Source organism: Scylla paramamosain, chromosome 1 (genome assembly GCF_035594125.1).
Source record: "Scylla paramamosain isolate STU-SP2022 chromosome 1, ASM3559412v1, whole genome shotgun sequence".
NCBI classification, from domain to species: domain Eukaryota; kingdom Metazoa; phylum Arthropoda; class Malacostraca; order Decapoda; family Portunidae; genus Scylla; species Scylla paramamosain.
In genome coordinates this window covers 5,930,001-5,945,000 of record NC_087151.1, presented here as the reverse complement: position 1 = coordinate 5,945,000, position 15,000 = coordinate 5,930,001, and the positions used below count along the sequence as shown (strand labels likewise).

The window sequence follows — 15,000 nt, the reverse complement described above, 5'->3', positions numbered from 1 at the left end:
AGTGTTCCTCTCTCTCTCTCTCTCTCTCTCTCTCTCTCTCTCTCATGCTCGTATTTTCTTCGTCTCCCTTCAGACATTCCTATTTCTTTTCTTTCCTCATTTTCGTTCGTTCGGCTGGCCCTTATCCCATTCATTTCGTCTCTGCTCCTTAAACCTCTCTCCTTCCCTCCACATTAAGGTTAGATGGAGTCAAATACTGTCCACATAAATACAAAAATACTTTATTTTCTTGATGTGGTCGCGGAACATGAAGTAAAACGGAATTATAAATATGTGTGGAAATGTATAAACACACGGTCATGCATACGTAGATAGACAGTGATATGTACACACACACACACACACACACACACACACACACAGCCCTTGTTAAGTCGAGCGGATGACAATGTACACTCGGATATAAATATTTATTAACAGATATGACAATTAAGACCCAGACCTGCCGGGAAGCGTACACACACACACACACACACACACACACACACACACACACACACACACACACACACACACACACACACACACACACACACACACACTTGCTGCGATGACTCAGAGAGAGAGAGAGAGAGAGAGAGAGAGAGAGAGAGAGAGAGAGAGAGAGTACCAATTGTGTTTGCAGGAAGTGGTTGGACCGGAGATCAGGTTATGGCACCCACACCCAAAACCTCCCCACCACCCACCCACCTACTCACCCCTTCTTCACCTTCCCCGCCCCGCCCCCTGACCCTCGCCGGGCAACACTGTGACAGGGGCAGGGGGAGGGAGGTGAGGGAGGAGTGTGAGCACCAGCAGCAGCAGCGGGAGGAGGAAGAAGAGGAGGGGGTGGGAGTGGGGGTGAAAAGACACATGTTTAGTAATACAGGAGGTTTTAGATGAATGTTGGGGTGTGTGACAGTGGGGGTGGTGGGGGATGGGTGAGGGGGCAGGGAGAGGGCGTCTGACAAGGATATTCTGATGACAGTCCTCTCTCTGTTCGTCATTTCTGTCAAGGGATGTCATTTTCTTGTCTGGTGAGGGTAGATGGGTGATGTCAAGGTGCGATGCAGCTGTGTGTGTGTGTGTGTGTGTGTGTGTGTGTGTGTGTGTGTGTGTTTGGAGAGAGGATACAAGACCAGATTACAGGGTTCAGAAATGGGACGCCTTGAGGAGAGGCCCCATGACACATCCAAGCAACGCGAGTGATTCTCTAGGTACAGGAGGAAGCGGAGGAAGGTGAGGAGGGATGAGAGGTGCGGGGAGTGCCCACACTACACACCCGCACCGCGATCCCCGCCCCGCACTGCCGCAGGCGGGGTGACTGTAGCACTGACCAGGCGAGCGTCCCGGCGGGGGTGTAGGGGGCGTGGAAAGAAACAGATGGAGCGTAGGATAGCAGAGGAAGACACCGCCGCCGCCGCCCCTCGGGGATACGCCTCTCACCATACTTAGCTTTCTCCCTCTCCGTTGCCAGCTCTCACGCGGTGCCCTCTGCCTCTACCAATTCTCTCTCTCTCTCTCTCTCTCTCTCTCTCTCTCTCTCTCTCTCTCTCTCTCTCTCTCTCAGTGTGAGATACACAGGTGAGATGTGTTGAATGCTGAGTAATAAGAAAGTGGTAGATAAGCCAGTCGGAGATGTACTGGCTGCAGGGGAGGCGAGGGGAGGGTGAGGCGGCAACAATTCTCAGTTAGTCAACGCGCAGACATAATTAACATTGACACACATGAAGGCCGCCGCAGCTGCCGAGCCCCGCCGCCTCCACGATACTGATGGATGTTTACACAGATGGCGGAACTGTGTCACAAGAGCGGCTGTGGCGGCGGGGACAGACGGCGTACCACACCTGCTGGCGGCCCTTCACACACACACACACACACACACACACACACACACACACAGAGTTGCCTCCTTGCCCAGCCTGAGATGGCGCCACTCATCCCCGTGGCGCGGAGCAACTCATCGAGGCTTCCAGTGAAAGATGTGGAACAGGTGGACCCCTTTTTTCTGAGAGGACTGAACTGAGGCAGCAGCTGGTGCCCTGCGTCACGGGCGCGGTCCCCGGGTGCGGGAACCTCCCGTGGCAGCTGACGGTGAGGCGCGCCGAGGCAGCGGCAGCTGGCCAGATATTTTATAATTGATCCGTGGCGATTATTGGACAGATGTCGCCTTGTACGCTGCTTAACGGTTCCTATCCCAAATAATTCAGTATGTATAAGCGGGGGTGTCGAATGGCCTTCACCCCCTGGCAGCGTGAGGGAGAGACCACCAGGTGACCGACAGGGAGAGGAGCTGGGGGCGTTACCTTCAAGATGGTTTATGACAACTTATAAACCGCGGCTCTGCCTCTTCCGCGCTCAGCACTGCAGCGATGCCCGAGGGCGACAGCTGTCCTGCGTTGTACGCCGCAAGAAGTAATTGCTTCTCAGGATCGAGAAGTAAATGAGCAAAATAAATAAGTGTTACTGCTGAGCTTGGTGAGCTGACAGGGAGCTGGGCGAGTTCATCGAGGAGTGACCTGGTGTGACCTTGAAAGCGTGGTGCCGCCCGGACGTCCTCATTACTTCGCGTCGACTCAGGCGGCAGAGTTGGTGATCCTCACGACCCTGAGGTGTGCTGGAGTTGGGGTGATCGAAGACGAAGGGGGTCCTCGTGAAACCTGATGGAGAGAGGAAGAATGTCATGATCACTCATGGCTTGGCTCCGAGACGCAGCACACCCGCTGGTGCCTTGAGTTTATCAGACGATAATTATGACTGCTTGTTTTATGATACTGAGATTATTATTTATTGCATTTCAGGGACAGACAGTAAGTGTCAATAAGTTTGCGGGTGATGCAAACTGGATGAATGAATGTGTGTTGAGTTAAAAGGTGGATGAGTGAGTGATGGCTGGTAAGGCGTTTAAGACAACCTGCGTGAAGGAGGGTGGCGGTTGAGGGAGAGTGGGTGATACGCACCTGGTGTCTCCCGCAGCTGCTCCCGCCGTCACCCACACCTGCGCGCCGCCTGACTAGGCCACAGCTGCCCGGGGGGCGCCGGGCTGGGGACGCGGGGGGCGGCCCTCTCTTATCGGCGGTGACCCCAGGACGGAGTGTCACGTGTCGCTGAGTAGACCAGCTGCACTTCCTCTGCAGGGCAGGTGTGCAGGTGGGGTGAGGGTTAGGTGGGAGGCGATCCGTTCGAAGAAGGGAAAGAGTATGGGGTTGGTAAAGAGAGGGGAAGTGGGGGTGGGTGTTGAAGGTGCCATCTCCACCACCACCACCACCACCACCACCATCATCGCGTGCAGGTGTGGCGCAGCCCACATGTCATCTTTCCTCCTCCCTCTAGGCACCACCTCACCGCGGGTACATGAGGCGGCGTGGGCGGTGGGCGGCTGCACGCCTCTCCGAGATGAGAGGGCTAGGCGAGAGGTGTTTCCGGGTTAAGTGGTGTGTGTGGGGGGGGGGGGGTACCGCTGACGTTGGGGTAGGAGAAGGGCAGAGAGTGGGGGAGGGGGGAAGTCTTGTTACCAATATGGGCAGCGGGCCGTCTGACGGGTCAGGGCCAGCGTGGCGGAGGGCGGCCGGCCACACCTCCCTTTCGGGCGTCGGGCTGCCACGGCGAGGCGACGTATTTGGCCAACGCCATCTGTTATTTCACACTTGCCTTAAACGTAATATTGTTCCATCTCTCACCGGCGGTTCGCAAGTGGGCGGCGGCAGGGCAGTGACGGACGGATTCTCTTATTGGTGTCTTTGGTTTTTAAGGGACGACAAAACGCCCAGCGGCCGTCTGCAGTTGCTGTTATTTTTCCTGACGGCAGTGTCAGCATTAGTCTTGGTCACCATGCTGCTGGACTTTGCCGCGTCGGATGTTAGCGAAGGCGTGTGTGTGCGCTTATGGGCGCCGAGGCGCTGGAGGGCCAGTAGCGGGTCTACGTGGGCGAGATGCGCCACGTCCTGTTCGGCGGCCAGCGCGGCGGCGTTGACGGGGTGGTGCACCAAGGTGTCTTGAAGTTCCACTATGTAGTCAATCACGTGTTGAATCACCGCCAGACGCGAGAGCTTGCCCGCCTTGGGGCATCCTGGCACCAGCTGCCGCAGTTTATCGAGGTACTCACGTATTTCTTGTCGCTCTTGCCGTACTTCTGGCGGGTCCCTGGAAGAGCGTGAGGTGGCTGACTTCATGGCAGCGGCACTTGAGGTCAAAACGGGCGGCCAGGTGTCCTCGGGCGGACCACACACACTCGCTCACACCTGTGTTGCCAGATTCCTTTCTCGTCGGGAGGGAGGCGGCCTTGGGGGCTGTGGGGCGGCAAGCCAGAACCTGCGGCGTGAAAGGCGTTGTGGGGCGCGTGAGGAAGCGGCAGCGAGTAGAGTTGACGCAGCCACGCACCAACCGACGTAATGTTGTACACTAGCGTACGAGACACTGACGGCGCCCTCATATACCTCCATTTCATTGATGCTCCACTGGTAGCAGCAACATCCTGCAGCGGCAGCCAATCAAAACTCTGAGCCCTGTGCTACGCCCCGCCCCAAGAGGCCTCGACCAACCAGCTATCGCCTTCATTGTGAGCTCGCCGTGCTGGGCCTTGGCCTGGGAAACTCTCGTGGAGGGGAAACCTGCTGCCCTTTGCACCCTATTGGTTTTCCCACGAGTAAGTTTGGCCGCATTACATAAATACCGCCATTAACAGCCGACGGACAGATGTCTTGTGTCAGCGAGGGGAGGGAGGGGGGAGGGAAGGGAGGGGTCACTCCTTCATCGTGGATGGTGATGCCTTGCTGTAGGGGAAGGGAGATAAGGGGGGAGGGAAGGGAGGTGATAACATGACGGTGTGACCTGGCCAGGCTGTGGTTCAGCTGGATCCTTTCCCCCTCCCCCCCTCGTTGTATCCTCCACCCTTCCCTCACCCCTCCACAGGGAGCCCTCCCCTCTTAGTGGTTCTCACACTCTACCTGCCACCACGCCACCATTCTCTCTCTCTCTCTCTCTCTCTCTCTCTCTCTCTCTCTCTCTCTCTCTCGCACACACACACACACACCATATATATATATATATATATATATATATATATATATATATATATATATATATATATATATATATATATATATATATATATATATATATATATATATATATATATATATATATATATATATATATATATATATATATATATATATATATATATATATACATAGATAGATAGATAGATAGATAGATAGATAGATAAGGAGAGAGAGAGAGAGAGAGAGAGAGAGAGAGAGAGAGAGAGAGAGAGAGAGAGAGAGAGAGAGAGAGAGAGAGAGTGCAGTTTTCGGTCTGATCTATAAATAAATTTAGCATTTCATGGCTATCCTAGTGTAAGGTCATTTGTCATTGAACATAAAGAAAAAAAATACACCTAAATTAATGATTCATAAAATTGAATGAATATCATTATTGTTTTTGTTTTCGTTCTGGAGACTCAGCAAGCTCCTTTATGTTGATGATCATATTATTTCGTTATTGATAGTCTCTACATGATTATTTCCCACATCACGAGAGACTTACCTTGGCAGAGGGCGTGCCGTGAGGCCAGGAACATCCCGCCTCCGAGAGCAGACGCCGCCGTAGAATGCATCACGTTCGTCGCATGGTATCGGTCAGGACACATACTACACCCACACGTCGGTGGACACACACCTCTTAAGGTCATCAAAAATTTTCATCAAAATTTTCGAATCCTACCTTTCCTCGTCAGCATCATCTGTTACGCAGTGTCTAGATCTTCCCGCCTCTTGGTAGGCTGGATGCCAACACATGCTGCGGATCAGACTTGAAATAAAAATCTTATTTCCATTAGTAAATTCCTGAAAGGAAATATCAGACAGATATCTTTTTGGCAGTGAAGTAGCCACTTTACCAGTTGTCGGTCTTCTAATTCAGTCTGGCATAGATAAGAACTGTGACCAGAGTGACTTGTGTCAAACACAAATTCTGGATGTTCGGTAATTGAGGTCCAGGCTCGACGAAGAACTACTGCACTGAAAGGTCGCAGTGAAACGCCCCACTATTTCACGTTCTGGTTAACAGTGTATGAAAAAGAAAATGAAAATGATAAAATAATACGTAAACATACAGATCAAGAAAGAAAGAGGAAAGCACCCACCCAGAGGATCCCCAGACCCAAATACAACCTCCCGAAGTGGAAAGCAGTTCGGGCGCTTTGTCCCAATTATAAGATAAGTATGCACCTACAAGCACGATGAGGGCCCATCTAGAGTGCTTCTTGGGCTGCCGCCAACCCGTGATACACAAAGCAGACGGCCTTGGGGCTGGTGAAGGCGGCTTGGCGGAGGGAGAGGTGTCCTTTCTTAATTCGGGAGTAGGAGTATCCCTCTGCTGGGAAGTGGTCGGTCCCAAACATGGGGCCTGCTTGGCGAGACAGCTGCCCCGCCAGAGGATAGTGTGCCCGCACCTTTCAGAGGCCGATGGAAGGGGGGAGGGTGGAGGCAGTACCTTCATGACAACACCTGCACAGACCTTGGGACTGGAGCAGGTGGTCTGGCTCATCGTAACCAAGTATGACAATGAGGCGAAGCAAACATCTATTACAAGCAGCAGGCGGATTGGCTGTAGATTTAGGATTTGAGGAAACAAACTCGTCATCGTATTCTGTTTCTTATCAGTCACTCGGGCGAAAAGGACTATAAGATATAAAGATAACAAACACTATCAGACCTTTAATTCCTTCATAGATTGTTTCATTACTAGTACATTACTCTGCACTAATCATCAGAGCAAAATGCAGAGCAGCACAGTAAAATAGGAAAGGATAACGAGACGATTGAATGAAAATACTCCATCATAGATTCTCAGTCGAGTCGCGAACAGGGCAGTGGTGTCGTGGCGGTCGTCTTACTGCCTGGGGTCAATGTTGCTTTGAATGGCGTCGCTCTTCTCAGTGTGGCGTTAAGCTGTCCTGTGTCTTGTCGTGTTATGTACTGCAATAGATGTCGATGGGCGCTCGTCAATCAGTGGGGGTGCAAAAAATATCGTTGGTCGTAATATTCAGACTGTAACTGATAGTAACGAATAAAAACAAACACATTTAGTCATCGGTCATCTTCATTCATAATCAGTTTTAGTTATTCAAAATTGTGAAATAATTTGTTTTGACTTAAGTTGCATGAATAGAGAATAACAGTTGCCAGAGTTCTCGTAATGTAACCAGACACAGTCTCGCTTTGACTTCTGGTCACATTGGACAAAATCGAAGCTTCATCTGGCTTGAAGACTGTAATACTTCCTCATATGGATAATATTACTGATTTCACAATACACGAATTCGTATTCGTATGTAATATTATGTACTTTTAGGCTGAATGTACTACTGTAGTATGCGAGCACTTTTCCTGCTCATGCTGATCTGGAAAGTGAGAAACTTGCAAACATGTGTTTGTGTGCCACACACAAAATTAACTCATTAAGAAAAAACTTCTTTTCTGGTAGGATCTTCCACTGTTATCACTGCCTACCCTGCAGAATGCCTTTGTTTGGGGAGCTTTTTGTGTACGGGAAGAGAGTGCCGTCCTGGCAGGAGCAGCAGGTGGCGCAGAGCAGAGCAGAGGCGGCCCGCAGGGGACGCGAGCTGGCTCGAATGTTTGCTGCTCAGCGGGACGCAACTGGGGGACGGGTTTCGCCGCCAGGGCAGCCTCGCAGTAGTGCTGAAGACAGGCACGTTTTTATAGATGACAGATTCAAGTTATTGGAGTGCGCCTTCAGTTGGTTGAAAGAGGACGTCAGCTTGATAGAGGATGACGTCACCGCAGCGATGGATAAACTTAGCATGATAAGGGAGAATCTTCTGATCGCGGAGGATCTCATCACAGTGATGAAGGACTGCCTCTCGCTCCCGACGAGCACTGCACCATCTCAGTGCCATTTGGACAGCTCCAGGGTGGATTTCATTTTTTAAAAATTCGTCCCTTTAAAAGAAGAAAAGTCCTATCTATTGCATTGATTCATCCTTCAATGACATTACTGGAGCTCGGTACCTTTTCCAGTGCTGTGGTGACTCAGTTTGCCAGGTCCCGTCGCGACTCGTCAGTATATGCTGTGAGGCGACTGATTTCGACTTGCTTCGGTCTTTCAAAGCCTGCCTTAGTGTTACATCTTTTAAAATATTTTATCACTTTGTCCCATGGTTATTGTTTTTGAACATGGTATTGCATCTTTGACCTGATTCTGATTATATTTCCAGACTGTTATTGTGAGGGACTGCAGCGCAAACAAAACAAACCATATGTTATTTCTGATGAATGTTATCTCTCTTCCATGAGAGTGACGTAAACAAATCTTAACTGAATAGTATTCAGGATGACGAGGTAGCCACTACAGTGATGACGTCAGTTCAGTGTCATTTTCAACTGACCAAATGAGTGTTGCTAAGCGCCTTGAATCGTTCACTATGGGTCATGGATGTGCAGACAAGTAAGTAATGTACTGTGGGTGTCTGGCGGTAAGCTGCAAGTCCACCAAAAACATTCTGCTTGTAACAGTACGGTTGTTCAGTGTCTGGAGGTATGGCTGTACACACCAGCTCACTGTGCGTCGCTTCTCCATGGCCAGCTCTTGTGAAAGTGGTGTCACCTTCCACTGTCTACCCTCAGTAACGTCATCCACGAGGCATGAACACTAATCATAATATGCGAGGTGTAAATCAAGCTCTCACGTGCACGCCAGCCTGCATTAATGTAAAATGCAACTTATCTGCAGCACACTAATGAGAGCCCAATTTTAATCACCGCTGTTGACCTAGACGAGACACTTTTAGGAGAGTTACCCATCTTTATTTTCTTATTGGAACTCGATGCTACAGAAAACTAAAACCTGCTTGGTCAATGGGCAACTCAAATATATTTTATTTACTCTGCGACTCCTTTTGAGTATTAGGCTTTTATTAAATACAGTATGGAGACAAGTTACTGTATTTATATGTATGTAAATCTTGTTCTTTCTAATATAAAAAGGTGCCTCCTCGTCTTTTTGACATTGGGCACACACACACACACACACACACACACACACAGGAGGAGGCAGTAGACACCTGCCGAAACGATAATTACTCCCAGTGAGATCTAAAGCACTGTTCAGGGGGTGCTGTGAACTTATCATTAAACCCAGCTGTGACCTCACTGAACGTTTCCCTTTGTGTCTCACAACACAAGGGGGCAGTCACAGCCTGCCCTCTGAAGACAACTCTCTTCCTCCACACAAAACTACAAGTACCTAATAACACACACACCCTTCATTCAAAAATTTCAAAATCATCATGGCGACTCCTACACCAGCCTCGGAGTCCCCATCTGGGAAGGGGACCATAAATGTCCCCAGGTCGGACTGCCTTTCTGTCGACGACCCTAAGTGTCTTGACACCCCCCTCAACTTTTTCTTCATTAACTTCTGCAACATTCGCGGCCTAAGATCTAATTTTCAATCTGTAGAACACCACCTCTCCTCTTCTAAACCTCATCTTCTTTTCCTCACTGAAACTCAGGTGTCTGAGGCAACTGACAGTAGCCCCTTTTCTGTTCCCTCCTACTTTCTCTATCCTCATTTTCGGTCCAAAGCTGGATGTTGTGTTAATGTGCGCAATGACTTAACCTGCTCTCGTGCCCATGCTCTTGAATCTTCCGAGTTTTCCACCATTTGGCTACGACTACAGGGTCACTCTCATACTAAATTTATCTTTGCTGTATACCTTTCACCTAACTCCTCTGACTATAAGAAATTCTTTGACTACTTAACTTCCATAGTGGAGCACATTCTGACCCTCTTCCCTTTTGCAGAGATCTCAATTCTTGGAGACTTTAATGTTCACCACCAGCTTTGGCTTTCCTTTCCCTTCACTGACCATCCTGGTGAACTAGCCTTCAACTTTGCTATCCTCCACGACCTAGAGCAATTAGTGCAACACCCTACTCGTATTCCTGACCGTCTTGGAGATACGCCCAACATTCTTGGCCTTTTCCTGACCTCTAATCCTTCTGCTTATGCTGTCACCCTTTCTTCTCCGTTGGGCTCCTCCGATCACAATCTCATATCTGTATCTTGTCCTAACGCTCCAATCCCTCCTCAGGATCCCTCTAAGCGAAGGTGCCTCTGGCGTTTTGCCTCTGCTAGTTGAGGGGACCTGAGGAGGTATGTTGCTGATTTTCCTTGGAATGACTACTGCTTCCGTGTCAGAGACCCGTCTTTGTGTGCTGAGCACATAACAGAGGTGATAGTGTCTGGCATAGAGGCGTACATTCCTCACTCATTTTCTCGTCCTAAACCTTCTAAACCTTGGTTTAACACAGCTTGTTCTCGTGCTATACATGATAGAGAGGTGGCCCACAAAAGGTACTTAAGCCTTCCATCACCAGAATCTCATGCACTTTATATTTCTGCCCGGAACCATGCCAAGTCTGTTCTCCAACTAGCCAAAAACTCCTTCATTAATAGAAAGTCTCAAAACCTTTCAAGGTCTAACTCCCCTCGTGACTTCTGGTATCTAACCAAAAATATTTCCAATAACTTTGTTTCTTCTTCTTTCCCGCCTTTATTTCAACCAGATGGCACCACTGCTATCACATCTATTTCTAAAGCTGAACTCTTCGCTCAAATCTTTGCTAAAAACTCCCTCTCCTCCACCCTCTGACTACTTCAATCTACCTATTAAAATTCTTCGCAATGATGTTTTCCATGCCCTCGCTGGCCTAAACCCTCGGAAGGCTTATGAACCTGATAGGGTCCCTCCTATTGTTCTCCGAAACTGTGCCTCCGTGCTTGCACCTTGTCTAGTCAAACTAGCTCTGTCAACATCTACCTTTCCTTCTTGCTGGAAGTTTGCCTACATTCAGCCTGTTCCTAAAAAGGGTGACCGTACTAATCCCTCAAACTACCGTCCTATTGCTTTAATTTCCTGCCTATCTAAAGTTTTTTTTTTTATCTATTCTCATCAGGAAGATTCTTAAACATCTATCACTTCACAACCTTCTATCTGATCGCCAGTATGGGTTCCGTCAAGGCCGCTATACTGATGATCTTCTGGCTTTCCTTACTGAGTCTTGGTCATCCACTTTTAGAGATTTTGGTGAAACTTTTGCTCTTGCCTTGGACATATCAAAAGCTTTTGATAGAGTCTGGCACAAAGCTTTGATTTCCAAACTACCCTCCTATGGCTTATATCCTTCTCTCTGTAACTTCATCTCAAGTTTCCTTTCTGACCGTTCTATTGCTGCTGTGGTAGATGGTCACTGTTCTTCTCCTAAATCTATTAACAGTGGTGTTCCTCAGGGTTCTGTCCTGTCACCCACTCTCTTCTTATTATTCATTAATGATCTTCTAAACCAAACTTCTTGTCCTATCCACTCCTACGCTGATGATACCAGCCTGCACTTTTTCACGTCTTTTCATAGACGTCCAACCCTTCAGGAGGTAAACATTTCACGCAGGGAAGCCACAGAACGCTTGACTTCTGATCTTTCTAAAATTTCTGATTGGGGCAGAGCAAACTTGGTATTGTTCAGTGCCTCAAAAACTCAATTCCTCCATCTATCAACTCGACACAACCTTCCAGACAACTATCCCCTCTTCTTCAGTGACACTCAACTGTCCCCCCCTTCTACACTGAACATCCTCAGTTTGTCCTTTACTTATAATCTGAACTGGAAATTTCACATCTCATCTCTAGCTAAAACAGCTTCTATGAAGTTAGGTGTACTGACGTCTCCGCTAGTTTTTCTCACACCCCCCCCCCCCACACGCTAACTCTGTACAAGGGCCTTATCCGTCCATGTATAGAGTATGCTTCACATGTCTGGGGGGGGGGGGCTTCCACTCACACTGCTCTTCTAGACAGGGTGGAATCAAAAGCTTTTCGTCTCATCAATTCCTCTCCTCTAACTGGCTGTCTTCAGCCCCCTCTCTGACCGCCGCAATGTTGCATCTCTAGCTGTCTTCTACCGCTATTTTCATGCTAACTGCTCTTCTGATCTTGCTAACTGCATGCCTCCCCTCCTCCCGCTGCCTCGCTGCACAAGACTTTCTTTTTCTCTCACCCCTATTCTGTCCACCTCTCTAACGCGAGAGTTAACCCGTATTCTCAGTCATTCATCCCTTTTTCTGATAAACTCTGGAACTCCCTGCCTGCTTCTGTATTTCCACCTTCCTATGACTTGAATTCCTTCAAGAGGGAGGTTTCAAGACACTTATTCATCAATTTTTGACTACTGCTTTGACCCTTTTATGGGACTGGTATTTCAGTGGGCATTTTTTTTATTGGATTTTTGTTGCCCTTCGCCAGTGTCCTTCCTACATAAAAGACACACACACACACACACACACACACACACACACACACACACACACACACACACACAAAAGAAGGTCCGGGTTCGAATCCAAGTAGGTACGGGATGTAACCCGTACGTAAGGATACAGGGGATGAGGAGTATTCCTTACGAGGCGAGATTGAAGTTGTTGAATTTACATTCTTTAGAGACGTAGGTTAAGAGGGGACCTGATAAAAGTCTTTAAGTGGTATAAAGGTTATAACAAGGGGGATGTAAGCAAAATTCTTAGGATCAGCAACTAGGGTAGAACAAGAAATAACGAGTTCAAGCTTGAAAAATTTAGGTTTAGGAGGGAGATATGAAAAAATTGGTTCTTAAATAGAGTGGTAGATGAGTGGAACGGACTAAGTAATCATGTTGTTAGTGCTAGGACACTAGAGAGCTTTAAGAGAAGATTAGACAAGTTTATGGATGGGGATAACAGATGGAAATAGGTAGGTGAGTTTCATACAGGGACTGCCACGTGTAAGCCTGGTCGCTTCTTGCAGCTTCCCTTATTTCTTATGTTCTTATGTAATCCAAGAGGTTGTGACCTCGCTGTCCCAGTGTGTGGTGTGTAAGTGGTCTCAGTCCTACCCAAAGATCGGTTACTATGAGCTCTGAGATCTTTCCATAGGGTAACGGCTGGCTGGGTGACCAGCAGACGGCCAGACACACACACACACACACACACACACACACACACACACACACACACACCAAGGATTGCCACATGTAGGTCTATCGGTTTCTTGCAGCTTCTGTTTTGCTCTTATGTTCCTATGAGCCGCTGGAAGTTAGTCACTGGCGGTATCTTCACCTGGAGTATCGCGGTGTTCCTCAGAGTGTGCTCCCCCGTATTAGTGTCACAGGTTGGCTGGGGTTACATGGGTGTTGGCTTCTGACTGATATTGATGGTTGCGTGACACGTACTGTAGCATTATCCTGTTTCTCAGTCTTGATCTAACAAACCTCCTTTGTGTCCCCTGAATGCTCTCCTTTCCTTCTGCAGGAAAGTGTCGAGAGTATGAAGCGTCTTGCTGCCTATTATTTTGCTTTGGTCTTGAAGCTTTCTAAATTTCATGTGTCAACTTTTTTTCTGAGAGCTCCAGATGGACTTGCAAATGTCACAAGAACGTTTTAACAAAACTAATATATTTTCTTCGCGTTAGTTTGTGATCATCTTGACTATTCATCCTCTTGTTCCTGGAGCAGTGGCAGCCTTGCGGCGGCTCCCGAGCAGACGCTTGGAGGGCAGGATGCTGTACAGATTTGTGTGTGTTTAACAATTTGTATATTCGCTGGACTTATCGGATTTATGGCATCCCGTTTGTTACTAACAAAGTATGATTTTTCTTTAAGTTTATACCTATGGTTTTCAAACACCACTTTTTCTAGTAACGTATTCCACTAACTTATTGCTCTGTTTGATGAACTGCATTTCTGCGCGTGCAAATTTATCGTTTACAAGGACAACACTTTTCTCCTGAGGCTTGTATGGTACAGGAGGGATTAATTTTGTATTTGTGTTCCTAATGTTAATATCTGGGTGTGATTCCATGGCATTCACATCTCCGTCAGTCTTAGTAAGAGTATGTTCTTCCTCACAATCTCAAGCCATGGAGACGACGAGTCTCACACGTAAATGTATTTTGTTATAAGTTCACATATTTTACGCACGCTTGAGTATTGTAGCTGCTGTCTTCCATTCCTCGCCCGAAGCTCTTGTTGTAGTTCAGCCGTATCTTGCTCGCGGCTCTCATTTTTTTTTTCTTTTTTTTTTTTTTGTTTATTCATAATTTGACGCCATGAGGAAAGAAAAAAGTGTGATGACTGGAGCATACCAGAGGTACGTGATTTTGTATTGTAATTATGATATAAATCCGATTTCCTTCTAGTGGTTATTTCTGTTTTATTCATTTACACGAACTACAAGCAGTGAGACGGACGCAGGCAACACAATCATGTGCGCCACTAGAGACCAAAAAAAAAAAAAAAAAATAGTAGTAAGTAAATAAATAGTTAAACAAATAAATAAATGAATAAATAAACAGACTGATGGATTAATGAAAAAAAAAAAACAGCAATTTCGTTATTGATAGATGACCAAACATCTTCCCCTGAGAGAAGTCGCCATTCCTTGCTACTCTCTTTTAGAAGCTAACACTTCAGTATTCGCTTGATTTATGCCGAAAAGTATTTTTTGTACCAGTAGTGTACCTTATATTTTTGTTCTCTGCTAACCGTATACTTTGAGTCTTTAGTCTTCGCAATGTCATGTTCTCTCCAGGACACGCAAAAAAAAAAAAAAAAACGTCCTGAGCAGCGTGCCTTGCCCCTCCAGACTGAGCTGGAAAACCACTGCATCCACAAATACGAGTTGTAGACATGCGAGTACCTAATTGTTTTGGAACGCAGTAACATTGCAAATTAGAACGTGATTTGAGCCCCACTTAGTGTGAAGGTGCCTGAGTCTTTGCAAATTGTCAGATTACATTGTAGAGCTGCGATGATTAACTTTTGCAGTGACCATCGGTGAGCAAATATTGATGTTCATGCTTGTGATAATCTGCTGTCTTGTAATTGTGGTGTGTCTCATAAATTGTTTGTGCGATGCAATGACGGACATGATGGACAGAGGAAAGGTAAATATCCAACTTGAGTGGAT

At 47.5% G+C, this 15,000-nt stretch overlaps 2 protein-coding genes across 4 annotated transcripts in view; one reads left to right on the top strand and one right to left on the bottom strand.

Moving 5' to 3' along the window:
• Positions 1 to 15,000, top strand: part of LOC135096180 (uncharacterized) — a 98,567-nt gene that overhangs the window by 56,859 nt on the left and 26,708 nt on the right. The window lies entirely within an intron of this gene.
• Positions 1,827 to 4,385, bottom strand: LOC135095852 (protein extra-macrochaetae-like). Its single transcript, XM_063997023.1, has 2 exons — positions 2,940 to 4,385; positions 1,827 to 2,639 (listed from the first exon to the last, which is right to left on the bottom strand). The coding sequence occupies exon 1, from the start codon at positions 4,149 to 4,151 to the stop codon at positions 3,708 to 3,710; it is 444 nt and encodes a 147-aa protein (XP_063853093.1). The 5' UTR covers positions 4,152 to 4,385; the 3' UTR covers positions 1,827 to 2,639; positions 2,940 to 3,707.